This window comes from Heterocephalus glaber, unplaced genomic scaffold (genome assembly GCF_053883595.1).
Source record: "Heterocephalus glaber isolate CG9 unplaced genomic scaffold, H.glaber_assembly_v1.0 deba00001547, whole genome shotgun sequence".
Lineage (NCBI taxonomy): Eukaryota > Metazoa > Chordata > Mammalia > Rodentia > Bathyergidae > Heterocephalus > Heterocephalus glaber.
Window position 1 is genome coordinate 12,872,986 of NW_028258340.1, and position 17,985 is coordinate 12,890,970.

General features: G+C 34.2%; 1 protein-coding gene across 17 annotated transcripts in view; it reads right to left on the minus strand.

Moving 5' to 3' along the window:
• Cfap47 (cilia and flagella associated protein 47) overlaps positions 1–13,953 on the minus strand; it is a 512,210-nt gene extending 498,257 nt beyond the window's left edge. For 12 of the 17 annotated variants that reach the window (XR_015442441.1, XM_087189881.1, XM_087189880.1 and 9 more), the window contains exons 1-3: positions 13,673–13,953; positions 10,887–11,038; positions 1,513–1,628 (exon numbers count right to left, since the gene is read on the minus strand). Coding sequence is in view for 13 of the 17 variants with exons in the window: in XM_087189881.1 (XP_087046007.1) it covers positions 1,513–1,628; positions 10,887–11,038; positions 13,673–13,858 (454 nt within the window). In the remaining 4 variants the exon portion in view is untranslated. The remainder of the gene's footprint in view (positions 1–1,512; positions 1,629–10,886; positions 11,039–13,672) is intronic. The other 5 variants (XR_015442442.1, XR_015442443.1, XM_087189878.1 and 2 more) reach the window with 2 other exon arrangements.
• Positions 13,954–17,985: the final 4,032 nt, after the last annotated feature.

The window sequence follows — 17,985 nt, forward strand, 5'->3', positions numbered from 1 at the left end:
CAATGTAGATTATTTTTCTTTAAATACGTGGACCCAGATATGTAGCTTAATTTTATTTCCTTTATCTCATTAAGTAATATTATATATTCAATTAAAATTTAATTAATATTTCTTTTTTACTCAGAGCTTTCACATGTAATAAAATTGTAAAATTTTGTGAGATTTTAGAATAAAAAGCATATATTATTAGGGATTATAGATATATCACAATGATACATGATTGAGAGACTTTTATTTGTATTAGTTTATTTTCTAAAGATGAGATACGTATATGCACAAATTCCTCAAGATTAATGAAATTATTATGCATCACAAATATATACTAATAAGAAAGAAGAAAACAAAGCACTGAAAGCAAAATGACCAACATTCAATGTGGAATAATTATCAGTTTTATTCTATTATACCCTAGGAAGAAATCAGTAATGTGATGGATTGATTTTGTCTTAATACTTGCCAGTGCTCAATCAGGCAGTCCCAGTCAACAAACCTCAGTTAGTGGGAAAGAAGTTTAGATTTAAGATCTGGTTTATATATTCAACAAGCAATCGGGGTGGGGGAGCACTCTCTTGTCTAGAGGTTGTCCTCATACTACATTTGGAGAAATAACAATCTTGCATACTGTGATCCTGACCATGTAATCAAAAGACTGAAAATATAAGTGATTTTATGCCTACTTTATTCCATCAATGAATAAGTGTGTATGAATGCATACACATGTACACACACACACACACACACACACACACACAATTTCATGGAACCTCTTAGGTCACAATAAGCATCACTGAATCCCAGCCTGGAGAAGAGAATTTCAAGAAGAAAGAAGCATTTATCCTTTCAACAAAAGAATTCCTAAACATCTTCTAGAGACTGTGATGTGAATTCAAAGTTGACTGTGACAGAGAAAGAGGACAAATATTTATTGAGAGCCTCTGATAAGCCAGATACCATGCACAACTCTAAGTGTGTACATAATTAACCATCATACATTTTATTACTTCTAGATTATAAAGAATCTCAATTTCAACATCCTTAAAGAAATTTGTCCCATATCACACAGCTAGGAAGGCATCATGCCCTAATTCTGTCTCTAGGTGGCTATAAGAACAGAACAATATCACTTCTATGACACCTTCCTGGCTCCTACCCATACGAACATCACCAGTCATCTGAGAGTCAGCTATGTTAATCAGAATTGTAAGTAGACAGAGCCAGGGATTTAGCTCAATGGTTCCAGTGCCTGCCTTGCAAGAGCAAGGTCCTGAGTTCGATCCCCGGTACCAAAAAAAAAAAAGAATTGTAAGTAGACAGATTTATTTTTTCCTGAGTTACTGTATTTTCTGTTCTTTTTAGTCATACTACTTAAAGGTCTTTGGTTTTGAGCTATTTCAAATAATAGATGTATTATTGAATCAGAGAATCTATCTACTAATAACACAAGATATACATTTAAAAAGACATAATTTCATCTAAAAATGTAAACGAATTTATACAATTGCAAGCACTTACCTGGAACTGTGCCATGGTTACTAATAGTAATCTCTTTCGAATGTAATTTACTATTTGAAACTAATGTGCCAAAATCAACTACTGACTCAATTTCCAAATCACAAGATGGAATCAACCTGAGAGGAGAAAAAGGGCCACGTAATTAATTGTAATAATCATAATAACTACTTAGTTAATTCCAGAGGGACATATATAGACACTTTTAACTCGTTGAAACACATTTTAGTTTCCTTGCACATTTACTGATAATATAGTTGCAATAAAATAAAGATATGGAAACAAGATAATGAGATTTATTTTTAACAAAGAAATCAGAATTTATGCACTTAAGTGCATAGTATTTATTCTCTCTTAAATATTTAGCCTTGAGAGGCTACATACTTATTTCAGTATTTAGGTTACTCAAAAAATATTTGAAATTTTTGGTCCACTTAAGTCTACAATATGTTATTTGACCTTCCTCAGAAAAGGTGGAACTGACCTTAATAAAGTAAAACAGTTTGAATGATTTAAAATGTGATAAAATAAAAGGAGTAATTCTGTAACATATAAATAATTTGGGGTATAAAACAAAATCTAAGTACAAAATTATACAATTGGAGTCTTCACATGTGTCTCTAACCTAAAGTGTTCACTATAATTCATACATGTTTTTTCAAAAATTGTCATATGCATATTTCATAAGGATACATTCACTTTATATTTGAATAGTCATTTATAGTTTACAAAGTTAATACAAGAGTATTAACCTGTTTGGTACTACAAAATTTCCAAAAGTTAGGGAATTATTATCACTTCTGTTTTTAAAAAGAAGCCAAAGACTCAAAAATTTTACATGATTTATCTAAGCAGCGGTCTGGATATTGATTGCAAAGCTTAGAATTCATTTTGTTAGGCTTCAAACATAACAATAACACCAGTAATAAACATAAAAGGAGATCATTATTTAGTTCCTAGTTTGAGTGCAAGAAATATGCATTAAGTCATTTACTCCTCACAATACACAATCTCCAAAATACAATTACATGCATACATACATACATAAAGGCATACCGAAAGAAATGGATAAATAAGGATATCTGAACAAAACAATTTCAAATATTGCTTTATGCAGTGGCGAACAAATAATATTTTCTGGCCTTCTTGCTGAGATATGTGTTTATATGTGAGTGTCTGTATAACATTGGATAGTTATAGATACAGTAATCCAAGGATCAGTCAAGACTGTCTAAGAAATACCAATTTTCTTATCTAAGAGAGATTATAACTTTGTGCCAGGAAAAGGAAATAAAGTACTTCAGTATACATAATTGCATCAACCGTGAGAATACTGGATCTGAAAGAGGAGCCCATTAGACACATAATATGAAAAGTAAAGGCAAAAATTTGTTTTAAAACTATCTCACTAGAGATAGAAAATGGTCTTAGGATTCATTTCTTAGCAATCTGCACACTTCTCTCTCGTACAAACAAATGGGAGATAGAGGTGAGAGGGGAAGGGGAGGGCAGGGACAACAAAGTCAACATAGAGAAAGAGAATCTATCTCCATATTGAGGATTTAGTTATACACTACAATTTATCTGCTTCTCCTATTGATTTACTTTACTCTTGTATAAAAATCTTGAAAACTGTTCTGATTCCATACACATAAAAACATATAAAGACAGCTGAAATCTAAGTACAGCAGACTATCTAGCTAGCCATCAGAGGAAGTGCCAATCTAATGGCTACAGTTGAAGTAATCTCTGAAGAGGAGAATGACAATGACATTTTTGGTAAATGGAAGCAGTCTTCAAACTCAGGAATGCTCAGAAAGGTACATGACTATCTTCTGGTAGAAAAGCATCTTCCAGTTTTGACTCATTCATAAGATATGGCATCTTAATAGCAAATTAATATTCCCAATTTTTTCTTATTCCCTTCTTCACAATTCCTCTTCCAATGTTTCATACAAAAGGGCAGCTGGATCACATCTTTCCTTATTTTAACTCTTATTTATTGTTTTGAAGTAGAAACATTTCTGAGACAGTACACTATAGGGAACTTAGAAATGCTGGTATTAATATTGAGAAAGTAAATGACCAAAATGTCTAAGAAATCTATGTGCATGAAGATGATTTCCAGTTTTCTTCTACCAATATTGAGATAGGCGTATACAGTTGAGTTTGTTGACAAACTGTTAAAAATACTTGATAAATATCTGCTTAATTTTGCCATATATGGTAAATTTAAAGAGTTCAAAAAACTGGAAACCACTACTCCAATAAAATCCGTCTGCTTCAATCTACTCATTACGGAGATAATTTTTCAATATTTACATCAAAAATTTTAAAATGGCAATAAAAGTCATGTAGAATCCATTTAAGCAATAAGTAAACAGCCATGAACATGCTACCTAAATGATATTACTTTTATGTTAAGTATCAATTTGACAGAGGTTAAACTCTATATTAGTGTCACTCATAAAAATGTTAAAAACGTATATATTTGACTAGAAGAAATCTGTTAATAAACATATTTATATGCATAATATATACATATATTCATATGTACATCTACACAGACACAGTGCATGAATTATATAAAAATCTGCATATGCATTTTATCCCTGGCGATTATGAAAAAAATTCAAACCAAAAAAGGTTGACAATATGATGCTGTAGATATAAAATTAGGGATTGAGGATATAGCTTCGTGGTTGAGCCCTTGCTTGGCATGTGTGAGGCCCTAGATTCAATCACTAGTACTGCCAAAAAAAAAAAAGAATGGAATACTACAAATTTAAGGGCAGAAAGAAATGGGGCAAATTTTTCAACTGTTTACAAATTACTATGTTATTGCCATTCTGCTAGATATATTTTAAGGAGGTATACACCTATTTTTTAAAACAACATTTACTACATATAAGTAATATACATATAAGTAATCACAACTTTGCAACTATTCAAATTAATGATGAAAAGCTTAGCTATCTTAAGTGTGCAAGAGGAGCATAGTTTTTAGCAGTACAAGGAAAAAAATGTTAAAAATCACTAATTATATCATGTATCTACAAGAGCATCTTTGGAATTCCAGAATGATTTATAGAAAGATAGAAATTAAAAAATTAATTTATCTATGAGTTGCCTTCTGAGGACTGACTCCATAATAAATACAAGAGGTATTTCATGTTTGATCTTTATACATAAAATCTGAAATAAAAATGACATTTGCCAGGGGTTTAGCTCAGTGGCACTGTGTCTCCCTAGCAAGTGCAACATCCTCAGTTCGATCTCCAGTACCAGAAAAAAAAAATGATATTCACTCCAAGAAACTGTCTTTTCTTAACACATTCCATTCATAAACATTGTGGAACCAGTTGGATTATTCAATTTTGAAAATATTTACCAATATATATCATTTAAACAATAGTGGAAAATAACCCTCATTAGACTTCAAAGTTTTTATAATATAATGTACAGAAACAAATACAAATTCTGGTCTGGATAAGATTTCATGAAACCATTTTTCCATGTTACTCCCCACTAAACACAACTATATACCCTGAAAATGGTACAAAAGTCGAGCAAAGGAGAATCATTAAACTGTTGAAAGGAAAGCTTGCTGGTTTAGGACTCCAGGACTGCTTGGACAGTAGGAATAGGGTGCTTTATAATCCTCCAACAGAGGAAGGCCATTCAGACCCAGTATTTTCTGACTGTTGACCTCAAAGTCAAAAGCAGCCCAGTTAGGCTCATTTCTCCTGGATAAAATGAGAATGTCTCTGAAAATATTATGTGAGCCTGACGGCACCCACCATGGGGATCAGCTAGGAAGTCTAACAATCATAAATGATAAACAGAACGACTCTCCTTCCCTAACTGTTGGTAACCTCCTTTTCTTCCAAGAGGGATCATAGTAGTTGGGGAAAATAACCAAAAGAACCACTAGCAGCAAGCAACTACATATGGAAGTTCTTTTTGTCTCTGCTAACACAAGCCTCTTCTTCCTCATGGAAAGAAACCTGGAAAGGGAAGCAGAACCAATAAAAGAGATCTAGATACAGCAACTGGAATAGCAAGGCAAACCTCACTGCCCCACAATTCAGACTTTATCTCTCTCTTCCTAGAGGACCTACTCAACCAGGGAGAACTTGTATAGGGATCTCATCATACATCCCCACCAAAAGACATCAGTAACCACGCCTAGAAAACAATACCTGCAGTTTTTCAGGCAGCACTATTAGGGAACGGTGGGAACACTAGTAATAACATACAAATCAAATGAATCAAAATAATACCACAAAGATATTGAAAATTAAACTGTCACTGAAAGCACAATATAAAAAAGGAGAAAAATATTCAATATACAATGAACAACTACCTGGCATACTAAGAACTAAGCAACCTACAATTCTAGGAGAATCCCCCCCTCCGGGGGCACGCCCACCAGCGGCCAGCTTGGCGGTGAGGTCAGAGCTGTCGCAGGTGTCTGCGCCCTGCTCCCTCGGGCTCGCTCCGCCCGCTTGCAACCAGGAGACTGTGAGACTATTTTTTTTTATAAAGTGGAGTACTACTCAGCCATAAAGAATGAGAAACTAGAGACATTTATAGCTAAATAGATGCATATTGAGGCCATCCTCTTAAGTGAAATAAATAGGACACACGTGTAAATACCAAATACTTTCTCTAGTGTGAGAAACTGAGTGTGATTAAGGATTAAAATGATTAAAAAGAATAATGAATAATTTGAAATAGGAAGAAAAGGTTCAAAGGGGTAGGGGCAGCAGGAGGGGAAGGGGAGAGATCAGAGTTACAGGCTGGAATCTAGAAAGAATCCATATATAGATTGTGTTTAAAACTATAGGAAGAGATGTAGGTAGAGACTACGCTGGAGCACATCAGTGGGTTGGGGAGGAAGAGTCACTGAGATCAAAGGAGAGAAGGGTGTGTTTTCAGAAGAAACACATACAACTATGTATAGTACACAGTACTCGATAGTGTGATCAATGACTGTTATTGTTTTAGATATCTATCATAACATGCTGTGCTTTTCATCTTTTAGAGCATAATCCTACTTTTATAAAAGTTTACTGTGGAACAGTGTGTTGCTATGCCAGTGGTAGCCTCATGTATCTCGTGTTTAACTGCGTATTTGGATAATATCAAGGGGCAACCACAGATGATTGATGTATACCTTCTCAGTTTGCACTTAGAAGTTGGCACTCTGTGTGGTACTTCGCGATACACATGGATGAAATTCCTAATAACATATTTCTCAGGTTATATTTCCATCCCTTGTCACATGACAGTATTGAAATTTAAATTTTAAAAAAATTTGGCCAATGCGGAGTCTACTAGCTAATTAGAATTTTTTTCCAGACCACTATTTGTTCAATATTAGTTTTGAAAATCTTTCTGAAACAAATCACATCCTTTGATGTTTTGTTAATGCTTGAGATGTTTTTTTAAATTATATGGAAAAATGTTTAAGCACATTTCAGTTTTGCTTTGGTTGAGTTCTATTATATTTGAATATTATTATAGTTTTTTTCCCTTGCATTGTTTTTCTTTGAATAATTTTAATTTTTGTATATGTGTGTGTTTAGTGAATGATAATAGTTATACATTTAAAAATAAATAAATAATTTCAAATTTTCTTGAAGCTAATGAATAAATAGTAAATATTAGCAAAGAAATACGAGTTACAAAGAAATCTTTCTCTCTCTCTCTCTCTCTCTCTCTCTCTCTCTCACACACACACACACACACACACACACTCACCCAAAATTAAAAACTTCATGATGGACAATATACTAAAATAGAGATGACAGAAGACAAAAATCAGTGAAATTAAAAGAAAAATCAGTACAATTTACCGAGTCTAACAGCAGAGAGAGATACAGACTGAAGAAAGCATAAACAAATCCTCAGAGATCTGCGTAACAATTTACAAAATTTTGTATTTGTAACTCAAGTCTCAGGAGAGGAGAATGGGGTTAAACGAGTGTTTATATAACGGCTACAACTTCTAAAACTTGACAAAAGACACAGACATACAGGTTCAAGAAGGTGAATGAACCCAAACCTTATAAATTCCAAGAAAATAACATAAACACACCATAATTAAATGTTGACAAAGATAAAAATAATTAAATCAGCCAGAGAGAAAACACACATTTGATATAAGGAAATATTACATTAAGTGAAAATATGCATCCCATCTGAAACCATGTAGTCCAGAAGAAAGTGTCACAATCAACTGATAATGGTACTTGAAAATCTATTAAAACTGTGCAATAATTAGAAATTTACTATAGTAAAAATGTCAAAATTCTCAAACTGATCTGTAAGCTAAACAAATCCCAGCATATTTTATGTGGACTCAGAAAGCTGGTTCTAAAACTTATATGGAGAAATTAAGCTAACTAATATAATCTTGAAAAAATAAAGTGTGAAGAATTATTCTACTGGATTTTAAGAAACACTATGTATTACAGTGACAGTAATTAAAGTGGCATGATGTTTGTGAGAAGTAATGAATCATAGAACAATGGAACAAAGTACAAAACTCAAAAATAAATCACAAACATGCTCAACTCCATGTGTGTGTGAGTGTGTGTGTGTGTGTGTGTGTGTGTGTGTGTGTGTAGTGCTGCTAGGGATGGATTCCAAGGCCTCCTATATATTAAGCAAGGGCTCTACCACTGAATGACACTCCCAGGCCATTAACTGATAGTCTTTCCAAAGTTTTACAATCAATTCAATAGAGAAAGTTAGCCTATTCAACAAATGAGACTGAAGCAATTGAAAATCTATAGGGGATAAAAATAACCTTGACATAAAATTCACATTTCATAAAACATAGTAAAAATATATCATCTATCCAAATATAAAACTTAAAAATAAAAAATAGAAAATCTTCAGGATAGAGGCTTGGGCATAGTTCTTAGAACTGACACTAGAAGTATAAACTATTAAAGAAAAATTGACAAATTGGAATCAATAAAATTTTAAAAAGAAAAAAACTTTTTCTTTATAAAATATGCTGTAAATCAAAAGTCAAATCATAGTCTAGGCTAAAAGATTTCCAAATATATATCTACCAGAAGACTGGTATCTAGAATCGAAGAAGTTGCAAATTTAATATAAAAAATTAAAAACAAGCAAAACACATTAGCAAATGCTTCAGCAAAGAGACTATTCAGATGGCAGAGAAGTACATAAAAATATGCAACATTATTAGTTACCAGGGAAATGCAAGTTAAAACCGCAATGAGATTGCATTATATATGTCAAAATGGCTAAAATTTTAAAATAGTGACTGCAACAAATACTGGCAAGAATGTAAAAAAGGTGGATTACTCATACACTGTCCACTGGAGTACAAAAATGGTACAGCTGTTCTAAGAAACAACTTGGAATTTTCTACGAAACATGCAATTACCATATGACCCAGCAATTGTACTCATGGGTATTTCTCCAAGAGAAATAAAACTTTATGTTCATATAAAACTTGTATGAGGATATGAAGGCAGCTTATTTGCAACAGCTAAAAGCTGAAATCTGCCCCTTTGCTCTCTAATAGATCAATGGTTAAACTATGGTATACACATATAATACTGCTAAGCAATACAAAAGAACAAAATATTAGTATATTCAACAACATGGTTGACTCTCCAGGGAGTTTTCTGAGTGGGAAAAACATCCAACTCTTAATAGTTATATGCCCATGTGATTTAATTTATATAATATATTTGGAGTGACAAGTTATAGAAGACAGATTGGAGATGGTGCCTGAGAAGCAGAAAGGAAATGCAGTTATAATAAAGCAGCAGGCTAGATTCTTTTGGCATAGGAATCCATTCAGTATTTTGACTGTGATACTGGGTACACAAACCTACATAGGTGATACAACTGTATAGAACTTGGAGAACTTAGTGATAGACAGCCACACACACACACACACACAAAGACAAGAGGGAGGGAGAGGGAGAGGGGGAGAGAGCAGGGGGGCGGGGGGAGGAGGGGGGAGAGTGAGAGAGAGAGGGAGAGGGAGAGGGAGACATCAGGTGAAGTTGTGGCAGTTTTAATAAGATAGGTAGATTGTACCAAACTCCACTTCCTAGTTATGGTATTATCCAAGAGTTTTGCAAAATATTATTGGGGCAAAGTGGGAATAATGCACAAGGAAACTATCTGCTTTAGTTCATATATCTGCACGTGAATTTTCAGTTATATCAATTAAAATTGAAATGGTATATAAACAATTACATACACACACACACACACACACACACACACACCTTCCTTCTGCTTTGCCAACCACACATAAAGGGTGAAGTGCTATATTATACTGCAACTCTGCTAAGAAATGCACCTCTGATGAGAGAAGGCATACATTACAGAAACGAGACAAAAATCTCTATTTTCAAGAGCAAAAGCATATTCAAACCTTCTCTGGATATTCAGCAGAAGCAAGAAAATCTGAGTGCTACAGTCATACCCATGTCAACGTGTACAAGGGACTAAAAAATCCTCTACTTAAATTTTAAAATGTAAATTAAATATTTGTAATAGGTTAATAGCTTTCTTATCATGTGTAAACTCTTGATTCCTATGCAGAATATGATGGTGTAATAAATCAGAATTCAGCAATATGAAGAACCAAAATATCTGCAGATCTAAATTTAGTTTATATAAAGAAAAAATGGGGAAATTATAAAAAGGCATGTGTCAAATACTATATAATAAGCAGAAAATATTCCAATATTAACTCTGTAGCCAGTGGATAAATACAGACAAAAGAATAACCTCTATAAAAATCACATTTTGCTGAGGGAAAAAAAGAGGATTATGAATGTACATATAAAACACTTTAACTTTAATAGGCAACTTTTACAATAAACAGAAATATACTTTTCCAGTACAAAAAGAAAAAATGAAACATTCATCTTGTCAAATGAATTTGTATTAAACTTAATTGCAAATTAGTGTCTCAGTTCATCTGAGTTCATCTGTTTAATACTCATTATAACTGTCCACATTTTTCAACCAATCTCAAAACAGAAGTTTTATTTTTAAGCCAAATATGTTTTAATTAAAATTTATTTAAGTGAATATGATGATACTGTATTTTAAAATTAAATGTGACTCTGTACTTTCAAAAATCCAATTAATAATATATTCCATTGGCCAGTGTGTTTAAAGATATTTAAATAAAAAGAGAATGAGGCTTCCATTTGTTACAAACACTATAGTTGTTTTAAAAAATATTAATTTAAGTTCAGCCATAAGGAAACTACAGATACAAGTCAGAGAAAGTATAGATTACTTTGACCTTTATTTTATTTGAACTGTTAAAGATGTCAGTATGAAACATGAAGGTTACATACCCAATTAGAGGAACTACTATTGTTTTATTTCCTACTACAATAAGTAGTTGGTCAAAAGTATCTTCATCTTTATCAGGATGATATTCCACCATAGCTGTTGTCTGAAGGCCACAAGTAAGTTCTTTATACAGATTGGTCAACATCAATTTGAACTTCAATGGAGAAAAAAAAAGAATCAAATTATGCATATGGGGGGTGTACTGGGAAATGAACCCCAGACATGCTAGGCAAATACTCTGCCACTGAGCTGTATCCCCAGCCTGAAAATTATACATCTTAACTACTTATAAGAAAGTAATGTGAGCAACCATATCCAGGAGTATACACTATTATCAAAATATATTTCTTAGGGCCAGGGATTTAGCTTAGTGGTTCCTCTGTTTCTTATTCATGCTTTAAAAGCAAACCATTTCTTAAATTTAAATTTTATGTTTAATTGACAAAAAAATTGTATATATTTATGGGCAGGTACAATGTAATATTCTAATACATGCATACATTGTGGAATAAGCAAGTAAAGCTAATTGACATATACATCACCTCACATATAATTTTTGTAGTAGGTACATGTTTAATTCTTTAATACTTTTAGAGTATACGCTACATTATTATTAACTATAATCATCTAGTTGTACAACAGATTACTAGAATTTGTTCCTGAACGTGTGCATGGATGTGTGTGTGTATATATACAGTACGTAGCATGTAGTAGTTTATATATTTTCTGCATGGGTATGTGCGATTCATAACTTGGAGGGACTATAAACAAGGAATAGATCAAAGAAGAAAAGCAATTTTGTTCTAGAAAAACGTTTGCTAACTCCAGAAAAATGTGAAAGTAGAAAGAAGAAAACTGATCTCTGCTGAAGATTTACAATGTATCAAGCATTCTTCATCTATTATTTAATTTAATGCACTTCTAATGTTTTGTGAGGTTGATACTAAGACTTTCAGCATGTACACGAAGAAACTGGGATCTGTAGAGAATAACAGATAAACCCACTCAGGTGATGAGGATTCAAAAAATATGTATTTATTTCACTGTAAAGCTTAGTCTTTCTCCTTCATCCTGGATCAGTAACAATCTTGGCCTATGATCAGTTAGAGTTCATATTGAAGTTAATTATTCAAGGATCCTAATGCCAACTGCTTTGCATGCTACTTTTAGCATGTTATGAGTTGACCATTTAGGCAAAATTAATATTTAGCAATAATCCTTGAGACACAAGTCTAAAATACAAGGAAGGTCAGTAAACACAATAGGTATAGAATAACGTAGAAATAATTGCTTGTTATATGATAAGATTTCTTAGGAAAAAAAGGACCTCTCATTAGTCTTAAGAGGCAAATGAGATTTGGGGACGAGGTGATTCCTACAGATAGGTGCATTAAAAATGTGAGTCAAAAGTAAAATCTGAGTGAGGGCAATATAACTCATATAAGTCTGGCTTGACCATACGGGAAGCCACACAAATCAGCAAAACACAATTAGATGGATAATGTCAGTAAGTTTGAAGTATGATATTTAAAATTAAGCACAGAACTATCAAATTTATGCTCCTTGAAGCTAAGAACTACATCTTTTTATTTTTCTACCAGCAACCCCAAATAGATGATAAATGTCACTGTATATGGTACATAATGGGTACACAATACATATGGTCAATGCTATGGTAGAAAATAACCACAGTCATGTGCCACACAATGAGGTTTTAGTGAATGATAGTTCACATATATGAGGATGATCCCATATGATTATATTGCTTAATAATGTAGCCATGTTATTTTACAGAAAGATATTCTATGATGAATGTATCTTCATTCTCAAGCAATGTACGACTGTTGTGATGTATCTTAAAAGAATCATTTTCTAAGTAAATACAATAGTTATGATGCAAATGCCCTTTATATAGCACCTTGTTTTTAATTTCCTTATTTGCCCCAAGACAGTTGTTTCATCTTTTTTTATTGACCTCTCCCCCCCCATATATATATTAATCTGTGTGTATTCATTGTGATTTACCATGGAAATATCTTCTGAAATTTTTCAGCTATTTATCATTTACATATCAAAACATCACATTTTCTAGATCAAAAGTCTTGTGAACTAGTAGCCATACATTCACACCCATGATCTAAAATGCGAGACAGATGAAATTCCATCCACTTTGAAATTAGAAAGTAGGGAAATTCTCTAAGAACATTAATTTTGATGATGTTTAGACCTGTACAAAAATTCCTGCACTAGTTTCTAAATCCTATGAGAGCAACGCATTATCCAACCAGTATTCCTTACACCTACTGCCTATTATATAGTAGGTGCTCAACAAATATTCGTTAAAATATGAAATAATAAAACTTTCCACAGCTTCGCAATTCTTGAATATATCAGGCACCCCATGATTCAAAGGGTAGTTTCATGGTGCTTAAGGCAACCACAGAATTAATCATGAAGCCAAGGCACAGAGATTTGGGATTGTTAAAAGTGAAAGTCCCGGAAAACCTTCCCTACTTTCCAAATCAGGATGTAAACAGGAAGAGGTTCTAGATAACTTTCCCTCACCCTACTCTCCCCACATCCCAATTTAAAGCAAAAGCGAAAATAAAATAAAACTTACACACATCCCTAAGTCACCAAAGCCCAGGAAGCCCACCCCACCCCCACACACACACCTCCTCAGGAACCCAAAATCTATTTCCTGAGGCAACGGGAGGTGTCCAGGGGAGGAAGTGTTTTCGGAGCCCCACTCTCCTGAGTCCTGTTTCCAGCACCCCTTGTTTGTCACCTGTGGCTTGGTCGGCTCCACAAACCGAATTTTCTTGTTCCGTCGACCAAGATTGTGTACAGTAATCGGGAGGCGGTATACTTTCCCCGCCAGTGCGTCAAAGAATTTCATCTCTGACGGGGTCACTCGTAGCTGAACTTCCGTCTTGGGGCTCTCTGCGACGAAGGAACCCCTCGGGGTGCCCATGGCCGCGCTCCTTATAGCCAGCAAATTGTTGCAGATTTAACTCAGCCAGGACCAGTTCTGACTAGTTTTGCCGGTCGACTATTGCTAGGCAACGGTCCGACGCCGCGCTTCTGCGCTCGCTGCGCAGGCGCGCTGCCCTGCCTCTAGCGGCGCGAATTGGCAACTAGTACAGAAGCAGCGAGTGCCTACCGGTAGAACCTTGGGCTCGCAGATTATCACCAGAGTAACAGGAAAACATGTTATAGCAGGCCCAAACCCAGAAGCAGTTTACTTTGCCATAGTCTCACAGGGCTTTCAGATAGTATTTGATGTGGTGGGCAGTTTCCTCTCTTCAGACTAAGCTTAAAGATCAGTGAAAGTGATGTGCCTACAGGGTCCATTAAGGCAGCAAGATTTGAAAGAAACAGAGCATTTGAGAGGAAACAGGATCACCAAAGGTCCTAATCAGTGACCACTGGCAAAGAATTTCTCAATAGTGTCGTTTACAATACTAAAATATTAAATTAAAATGAAAACCTATCAACAGGGTAGATAAAGTAACTTACTATCTATAATGGATAATAATGTGTATCTATGTGTATTAACACAGAAAGATCCCCATTACACAATATTAAATTTTAAAAAGTGGCCAAAAGTTATGCATATTGTGATGTCCATTTCTTTTCAAACACACATAAAAACAATATAAAGGTTATACTCTGGTCTTTTGTTAAAATGCAGATTCTGTTTCAGTATATTCTAGAGCAGAGCCTAAGAATCTGTACTTATAGTAAGTTCCCAGGTGATTCTAATGTTCTTGGCCAGGGACCATACACTGAGTATAAAGACTTTAGGAACTTTGTTAACTACCCGAGGTGTACGCTTCTTCATTTAGGAAATAAACATGCTTCTCAGGATCAAACATCTTCGTTGCTAGATGAAGACTTTTCCAATAGCTGAACTTCACACTGCCCAGTTTCTTCTCTCTCCTGATCCTTCCTTTACTATGATCTCAGAATTTCAAACCATACCAGGTGCTTTCATTCTCTTTCCTACTATGTGTGATGTTCACTCTGAAAGGAATGTCCTCTTCATCTGCCAGCCAAAGAGTTATCCTCCAAGACCTAAATATCTTCTTAAAACCTTGCTCATAACAGTGTCACAAGATTCTCCTGGTACCCAGATAATAAATAAGCCATGACTTCACTTTCCATAAGGAGAAGGAGATTAGTAAGCAGCTCTAAATATGGTATAAAGGCAAGTGATAAAATTTGTTGGGATTGTTGTTGTCGATATTTGAAAATATCATTAGAAGTTGCAGTGAGGATCATAACTTGCAAATTCATATGAAATGATAGATTAAAAAGATCCGTATCATCTTTCAAAATAGTGTCTCAGTTTAACAAGTGGGATATGAGAATCACTGCTGGATTTGTGTCATACAACAATTCAAACCCTGACTTTACCCCCAAGTCTCAAAGCAGGACAATTTATAGTATTAAAAAGATAACAATGGTTCACAGAATCTGACCAAATCATGACCACAGTCCTTACACAGCTCGCTAATTACTCTCTGAAAAAAAATTGGAAACTCCAAAGAAGTCTCAAAATTCTCTTTGGCCCACTCTTAGGGTATATGGCCCCAAGTCTTGACTTCTGTGTAAAAGCTAAAGCAGTTTTGTTTTCTATTTTGTTGGTGTTCTCATTAGCTAAGGAAGGATGTCACATAGATCTCCAAATTTAAAAATCCTAAAGTTTAATCTATTGCCCTTAGTTAAATCTTGATTTTTATCTACTCTTTTACTAACACAAATTTTAAATGAAGTATTCTAATATCTGTATTAAATACTTATCTCCAAATTCTCTTGTCTAATTTCTATTATCAAATAGTGGCTATAGAAAGGCTTTTTATTAATGGATATAAAAAGGCTTTTTATTAAAGGATATGACACTTTTAGCTAAATTTTTTAACCATGTCTGATAATGCAATTACTTTAAGATTGGGTAAACAACATATATTGGCAAGAAATTTTATATCATAGTAATGCAAAACAGAAATGGGGGCAGAGCAAAATGGTGACTAAGAACACACCAATTTGAACAACTATTCACACACTGAACCAGCATCATGGCAACTAAAGAAGCCAAGTGAGATATTATAGAGCCCAGGTTTAGTATTATAATAATAAGGTAAGATGCACTGAAGATGGCAGGAAGGAAACAGTTGCCTGGTGACCCCTCTTCCAAATCCAAGAAGCGTGGAGAGAGATGCCTCTCATTTTGGAGAGGAAGAAAGAATTAAGTCCACATCTTAGACTTGAAACCCTGAAGCAGGTCCACTGGGGAGAAACCCAGTAGAGTCCAGTTCCAAAACCTCTGCCCCCACGCCAGTACCTGTGAACTAAGCTGCTGGGACTATAGTGGCCAGGCAGCTCGGTGACTGCCTCCACTACCCATCTCAGAAACTTGAGCATCAGAGTAGGGACCAATACATTCCACCTCTGGGGTACAGGGCATGAAAGCTACTACAGAACTTTACTGGGGAGCTCAGTATTGAGCTCATTGCAATTAAGATCCACCACCAGACAGAAACCAAAGCTCACTGATGGAACCTCTAGTCTTGTCCCGGCATTAAGCAGAGATATGTTGCCATATATATGGTGGCTATAGGAGAGAAGATCCCAGGAATACTGAATCAATAGCATGCTTTATGAGTTTCAATGTGTTCCGAAGTAATTTACACAATTAGGACTCTTGGAATAAAAAGGAAGGTATAGAAATAAGTGTTAAACACATGGAAGCAAACTAAAAACAAAAATGTTAATTACTTGGGAAACGGAAAACTATTGCCGCCCCCACAAAAAAAGCAAAGTAAACTTTTGCTTGGTTTAAAAATGAATATCACAAAACTCACAATAGCTAAATCTTGGAAGTGGCCTGAATGCCTATTGAGGATGAATGGATAAAGAAAAGGCGGTATTTATGCACAATGAAGTATTATTCTGCCACAAAGAAAGAAAAATTTTAGTCATTTTAGGAAAATGGATGCACTTTGAGACCATAATACTAAGTGAAATAAATCAGACAGACAAGTTTAAATATTATGTGGTTTTTCTTATATGAGAAAGCCAAAGAAAAAATAAATTAAAGAACAAAATAAAAGATACATAATAGGAAACAGAGATAGAGCTTTTACAAATGGGAATGGGACCAAAGGATGGAGGGAGCAGGTAGGGAGGGGAAAGTTAGGGGACAAAAAAACAATTAAGATGTGTTATATACGTGTACCAAGTCCCCACAATGAATATAAACATTATGTAATGCAAACATGTACTAATAAACATACAAATAAAAATTAATATCATTTCTCAGATATATTAATGTACAAGCAGAATGTCATTCCAAACACAATTAAGTTATAACTATATTCGGAAGTTGGTGAGGTGGAAGGTGTGTATTTGTGATGGTGAGATACATGGTGAAAGAATACTAAATTGTCCTCTTCTAAAGTAAAAAGTAATGATAGCATCAAATGATCATGAAGATATACAGCAAATAGGTGAGACATAAATCTCTGATGATAATGTATAATTTTACAATCACTCTGAAAGACAGTTTTGTGTTTTCTTATTAAACTAAACATTTAATTACCATACAACTCATCAGTTGTGGTCATGGACATTTATATTAGAGAAACCCAAACTAATTTGCACGCAAAACTTGAATGTTACCAACAGCACCTTTATTTGTAATATCCAAAACCTAGAAAAAGTCCAGTACCCTTCAACAAATGAGTAAATAATGTATGATACGATGATGCATAAAATACTACGCAGAAATGAGGTAGTAGAGAATTGGGTGTCATTTATGAAAGTGAAAGATAAAAGGTTCTCTTTTTGAAGAGGGTGCTATGGATACGTCAACCTACAAAGGTGATAAAATGGTATAGCACTAAATACACACATGTACAAATATAGACACACACAAATGAGTACTAGTAAAACTGACAATCTCAATAATGTATGGATTTTATTTCAATGTCAAAATCCTGTTACAATATTATATTGTAGTTTTGTGAAATATGACCATTAAGAGAAACTTGGAATTACTGGTGTTTTATGGCCCTAGGGATTTAAAATTGGAAATTT